The sequence below is a fragment of the Chiloscyllium plagiosum genome, chromosome 2, assembly GCF_004010195.1.
Source record: "Chiloscyllium plagiosum isolate BGI_BamShark_2017 chromosome 2, ASM401019v2, whole genome shotgun sequence".
Taxonomy (NCBI): domain Eukaryota; kingdom Metazoa; phylum Chordata; class Chondrichthyes; order Orectolobiformes; family Hemiscylliidae; genus Chiloscyllium; species Chiloscyllium plagiosum.
This window is the reverse complement of record NC_057711.1, coordinates 4,330,411-4,336,931: the sequence shown is the minus strand read 5'-3', so window position 1 is coordinate 4,336,931 and position 6,521 is coordinate 4,330,411. Positions and strand designations below refer to the sequence as shown.

The 6,521-nt window shown below is 39.6% G+C and overlaps 1 protein-coding gene across 1 annotated transcript in view; it reads left to right on the top strand.

Moving 5' to 3' along the window:
- The first annotated feature begins 426 nt into the window (after positions 1-426).
- Positions 427-6,521, top strand: part of LOC122539520 (otogelin-like) — a 67,668-nt gene continuing 61,573 nt past the window's right edge. Inside the window, exons 1-2 of the mRNA XM_043674470.1 lie at positions 427-558; positions 1,297-1,391. Coding sequence (XP_043530405.1) covers positions 427-558; positions 1,297-1,391 — 227 coding nt within the window. The remainder of the gene's footprint in view (positions 559-1,296; positions 1,392-6,521) is intronic.

The window sequence follows — 6,521 nt, the reverse complement described above, 5'->3', positions numbered from 1 at the left end:
GCAAAAGATATATCCTAATGAAGAAGCAAGATTCTGGGAAGGGGATAAACCAACCTAGGTTAACCAGGGAAGTTAAGAAAATATCACTTTGAAAGAAGAAACATGCAATATTGCATAGATTAGAGGTTGCAAACTAGCAAGTAATATAACAACAGATAGTAAGAGCTTCTTAAAATATATAAAAAGGAAGACAGAGGCATCAGTGAACATTGGGCCCTTCAAGTATAAGGCCACGAAACAATTATGATGAACTAGGAAATAGCAGAGGAGTTGAATAAATACTTTGCATACGGTCTTACAGTAGAGGATAGCACAAAAGTAGGTGGGGAAAAGGTTATTGTGAGAATTACACAAGGGCTCTGTGGAGGGATATAGAGAGGTTAATTAAGTGGGAAAACGGTTGACAGATGAAGGAAAATGTGTAATATGCATTTTGACAAGAAATATAGAAGAGCTGAATATTATTTAAATGAAAAAGGATTCCAGCAAGCTGTAGCAAAGTGGGATTTGGAGGTTCTATGGGATGAATCAGAACAAGCTAGCATCCAAGTTCATTTGGTAATAGGGAAGGCAAATGGGATGTAGATCTTTATTTCAAAGTGAACTGAGTTTCAAAATAGGTAGGGTTTGGCAAAAGTATACAAGGTATTGGTCAGTCCACAAATAGAAGACTGAATAGCGTTGGTTCCTTATTTAGGGAACGATTCTGGCATTGAAGACAATGCATAGAAAGACCACAAGTTGACCCTAGGTTTAGAGGGATTTTGTTCTGAGGAGAGGATGAATAGGTTGGGCTTGTACTCATTGGAATTTAGAACAATGAGGAAAGACCTTATTGAAACATACAGGGTTCTTAGGAAACTTGATAGGGTAAATATGGAGAGGTAGTTCCCTCTTGTGTAAGAGTTTATGACCACAAGGCATAATCTGACATTATGGAGTCACCCATTTAAGCAAAGATAAGGACATTTTTCCCTGTCAGAGTGTAGTAAATCTATGGAATTCTTTATTGCCGAGGATTGTCAAGCTGTTAAGCATATTCATAGCTGAGCTAGGCAGGTTTGTCATTGTTGAAGAAATCAAGGATCATGGAGATAAGGCAGGAAAATGGAGTTGAGGATTATCAGTTCAGGCATGAATGGTGGAGTAGACTCAATGGTCTGAGTGGCCTAAACTAGTTGCTTAAATCTGATCTACTATGTGCAATGCATTTCCTATTTTAAGTTGTAAGATTGCATGGTTTAACTCTGTAAATAGAAGATTACTATTTAAAAATCCATAACTTTTTCACTTCAGCTTGCAAAGGATTGTATAGACAAAGGGAGACATCTCAGCTGTTCTTTGCAAACATTGAACATTCTTCAACGAGCCTGCAGGAATGATGTTTGCTGGTGAGTTTGGAGATTTAAATTAGAAGTGGCAGGTATACTGTAATGTAATCTCTATTAAATAAATTTTAAGTTCAGAGGAAAGAAAGAAGTTGTATTTCGAAGCACCATTCATTACTTGACGACGTGCTAAAATGTTTCACAATAAATTCCTTTGAAATGTATAAATCTAGGAAAACATATTAGCAAATTTGGAAACAGTAAAGTTTCACAAATGTGAATGAAATTATTAATCAGATAATCTGCTTGAGTGATGTTAATGAGATACAAATGTTGATTAAGATACCAGATAGAGCCTCCACATTTTTCTTTGAATAGTGCCAAGTGAACTTTTACATATACCTACAGGAGTAGATGTACCTTGCTTTAATGTCTCATCTGAAAGACAGCACCTTCTCAACACTGCTGTGAGCGTCATTGCATTATCTGGAGTGGATCTATGAATCCACATCCCACAGAGGTGAATGATCTACAGATAGCTCAGGCTGACATCTTGTTAAATTCATCATAACCATAACAAACTGCTTGTGACAATATATCCATAGTAATTATTATAAATAATGCTGCTTTGGAAATTTTACTACAAACACTATAAGCTAGAAGGTAGGGAATTCCATGATTTTGACTCAGCAACTGCGAAGGATTGGTAGTACCTTTCCAAGTCAGGATGGAGAGGGGCTTGGAGATAAACTTGCAGGTGATAGTGTTCCCATGTACCTGGTGCCCTTGTCATTCCAGGTGGGTTTGGAAGGTGCTGTCTAAGGATCTTTGGTAAATTTCTGCAGCACAAGAAGGTTTCCATTTTTTTTGATACAGCAATTGACAACACATATATACAAAATTGAGCAAATTTAATTTCATCCAGTAGGAAACATATGTTAATATTCATGTAAATATATTAGATTTAGATTAGATTAGATTACATTACAGTGTAGAAACAGGCCCTTCGGCCCAACAAGTCCACACCGACCCGCCGAAGCGAAACCCACCCATACCCCTACATTTACTCCTTACCTAACACTACGGGCAATTTAGCATGGCCAATTCACCTGACCCTGCACATCTTTTGGACTGTGGGAGGAAACCGGAGCACCCGGAGGAAACCCACGCAGACACGGGGAGAATGTGCAAACTCCACACAGTCAGTCGCCTGAGGCGGGAATTGAACCCGGGTAAATATATTAAAATATTGCATAGAGGAACTTCTAATGACTGGGTAAGCAAAATTTAGAGTCAGAAGAGCAGCTCTGTAGAGCTAGTACAGCAATTATCAAACTGACAGATGCTATAATTGTAGACTGCCTAACATTTGAGGACCATTGGTGAATGCCCCAAGTAATGACTGGAACGTATGAAGCATGTGACAGCATTGTATAATTGCATGTTGATTAGTCCATAGGGCTTTGCTCACCTTTTCATTTGCAAGGAAAACAGGAGATAAAGGCAAAAACAAAAGTGACTACGAATGGGAAAGAAACAGAAATAGTGAAATAAGCTGAAAATAAGGGAGAGCAAAAATAGAAGAAAAGAGAGAGACAATGATAGACAAAAACAAAAATGAAATGAACATCAAAAATCAAGTAGAAAGCAAAAATATAAGTTGTAGTGATTGTTATGTGTCAGCCAGCTGGACTTCATAGAATATGAGTTCCATGATTGGAGCTGTTAATCTGGTCCGATCAGGGAAACCTAGCTGACATAAAAGGATGAATGCTAGGGATATTGAACCCCCTGAATGCCTGTGTCATTGAGAGGCTGTTCCATTGTGAAAGGATTTGCATTTGTAAATAAAGGGTGATTGGTGATGGGATGTCAACCTCTGAGAAGTTATTTCAATGGTGACAAGAGTAAAGTACTATCCTTTTAACAAAGCTAAATCTTGACCAAACAGTTACAGTTTCCTTCAGGATCCTGCCTGGTAAGACATTTTATTTGTTGTTGATATGCAATTTGGGATAGCAACAGAGTCCCACTAGCTTTAAATAGAGTAAGATAACTCATAGGTCCGTATTCGGGAGGTGTCCAGGAAAGTTCATACCCTGGAAACTCCACCTGCATCTTGTTTGGAATAATTAAATTGCTTAGCAGCATCCAAATCAGAACCAGTCAAGATAGACAGTCTGGTTATGTGGTCATTTGATTCTAATAGAGGTTGTAATTTGTGCAGCCTTATCAGTGATCGCGAAGCAGTTTTTAACAAAATTCTCTCTGGACCCCACCCGTTAAATTTGCACAAATCTTCAGCAAGGCTGAGAACCAGTAATGGGGAGCTTTTGCAGATGAAGCGTACAACCTCTGTTCTGGTCTCTTATGAAAAGCAGCTGGTTCAATTACCAGTGATTGTAGTAAAAGGCTTGATGCCCAAACTTGATGGGGAAAGATTGATTGCAAGAAATTCAAAGAGACTGGCTCAACACTTTTTCAATTAGAAAATGGCTGCCTGAGTGAAGTCCTAATTAAATACCCAGAGGTTTTCCAGGAAGGTCTCGAGATGAGCAGAGGAACAAAAGCAACTTTGCATGTTGATCAGGGAGCAATTCCATGATTCTGAGAGATCTTATGGGCAAAAGTAGAAGCAGAACTCAGAAGACTGGAAAGTGAAGGAATCATCAAACCAGTACAGTGACACAAAAATTGGTGGTATAGTGGATGGTGAAGAAGGTTATGTAATTTAAAAAGAGAGCTTGATCAGTTAGGTAAATGGGCTGAGGAGTAGCAGATGGAGTTTGATATGGGTAAGTGCGAGATATTGCATTTTGGTAATAAAACAAGGACAGAACTTATACAATTAATGGTACGGCCCTTGGTAGGGGTTCAAGTACATAATTCTTTGAAATTTACATCACCGGAAGGCAGGGTGGTTAATAAAACATTTAGCATGCTTACCTTCATTGCTTAGACCTTTGAATACAAGGAGTTGGGCCATTATGTTGAAAATATGGGTTATTGGTGAGGTCTCTTCTGGAGTACTGTGTGTAGTTCTGTTCCCTCTGTTACCAGAAGGATATTATTAAACTGGAGAGGGTTCAGAAATAAAAATTATCAGCATAGACTGGAAGGACTGGGACATTTTTCAGTGGAGTGTAGGAGATTGAGGGTCAACCTTATTGAGGTTTATAACATCATGAGTGACATTGGTAAGGTCATGACAAGGGTCTTTTCCTTCGAATGCAGGAGTTCAAAACTAGCCAGCATATTTTTAAGGTGAGAGGTAAAAGATTCAAAAAGGACATGAGGGGCAATTTTTTTATACAAAGAGTGGTTTGTCTGTAATGAACTGCTAGATACAGTTACAATGTTTAAAAGACATTTGGATAAGGTCATGAAAGGAAATGTTTGGAGGGATCTGGGCCAAATGCAAGTAGATAGTTTGGGGACATGGTCAATGTGGACTGGTTGAACCAAAGAGTCTGTTTCCATGCTGTATGACTTTATGACTCTGTAGTCAATACCCATAAGGGCTTGTACCAATGTAAAGATTGCCATTCAGGGTATTGTCAGTCTGTTCAAATTTTCAGTACACGACAGAGAAGTACACGATGAAGTTCTACCTCAGGTTGCCATTTACTTAGATGATGTCCTGATAACAACAGGGAAAGCTAATAAAGAACTCTGAGAAAGCTTGGATATAGTCTTAAGACATTTTCCCAAGGTAGGTGTACGGCTAAGTGGGAAAAATGTGTGTTCCTGTCCCCTCAAGTGACCTACTTGAGCCTCACCATCAACAGGGTTGGGTTACACCTGTTGGATGACAAAGTAATCAAAGGTGCCCTGCACCCATGTTTGTCCAGGAGCTTACCATTTCTGGATCTGGTAAATAATTACAGAAAGTTCATACATATCCTGACATCTATCCTGGCACCATTGCATTAACTCATTAAAAGAAAAGTCAGACTTGAAAATGTCTCTTAGACAGGCCCTAGCTTTTGATGAAGTAAAGAATTAACTATCATCCTCTAAAGTGTTGGAGCACTATGATCCCAAGAAAGATCGGGTACTGATGTGCAATGCCTCCCTATATGGCATCAGGGTGGTATTAACTCATGGGTGGACCACTAGAGAAGAATGCCCAATTGCTTGTGCATCCAGGACTTTGGCTTATGCAGAGCACAAATATGCCCAGATCAAAAAAGAAGGATTGGCAGTCATATTTGGAGTCAGAAAGTTCCACCAATACATTTATGGTCAAAAATTTATAATCATCATAGACCACAAACCCCTGTTTAGTCTGCTTAAACGGGGCAAGGTGGTGCAGCCCTTAGCTTTGGGCAGCAATCAGCAGTGGCTTCTAATATTAAGAGCTTAACATTACAAATTAGAACACTGTCTAGGATACCGAGTTGCGAATGCGGATGCATTGAGCGGCCTTCCTTTAGCAGATATATTACCCATGGTACCCCCAATGGAAGATTCAGACATGACACTGAATTTTCTGGACACTGAACCAGTCACAGCTAATATCAAACTTTGCTCACAAAAGAATCTGGCCCTTTCCAAATTGAAACATTTGGTATGAGTGGGAAAAACCAAAGGGTTGTTGCAACTAGAATTGAAAACATTTTGCACAAGGAGAAACCTGCTTATGATAGAGAATGGCATATTGTTATAGAGCACAAAAGTGATTGTCCCAAGCAAAGGTTGCCATAAAACACTGACTGAATTCCACCAGGGTTATCCAGGGGCCTCAAATGTAATTGTTGATAAGTACATAGAACAGAGATAGAACATAGAACAATACAGCACAAAACAGGCCCTTCGGCCCACGATGTTGTGCCGAACATTTGTCCTAGCTTAAGCACCCATCCATGTACCTATCCAATTGCCGCTTAAAGGTCACCAAAGATTCTGACTCTACCACTCCCACAGGCAGCGCATTCCATGCCCCCAACCCACCCCTAACATCTCCCCTATACCTTCCACCCTTCACCTTAAATTTATGTCCCCTGGTAACACTCTGTTGTACCCGGGGAAAAAGTTTCTGACTGTCTACTCTATCTATTCCTCTGATCATCTTATAAACCTCTATCAAGTCACCCCTCATCCTTCACCATTCCAATGAGAAAAGGCCTAGCACTCAACCTGTCCTCGTACGACCTATTCTCCATTCCAGGCAAAATCCTGGTAAATCTTCTC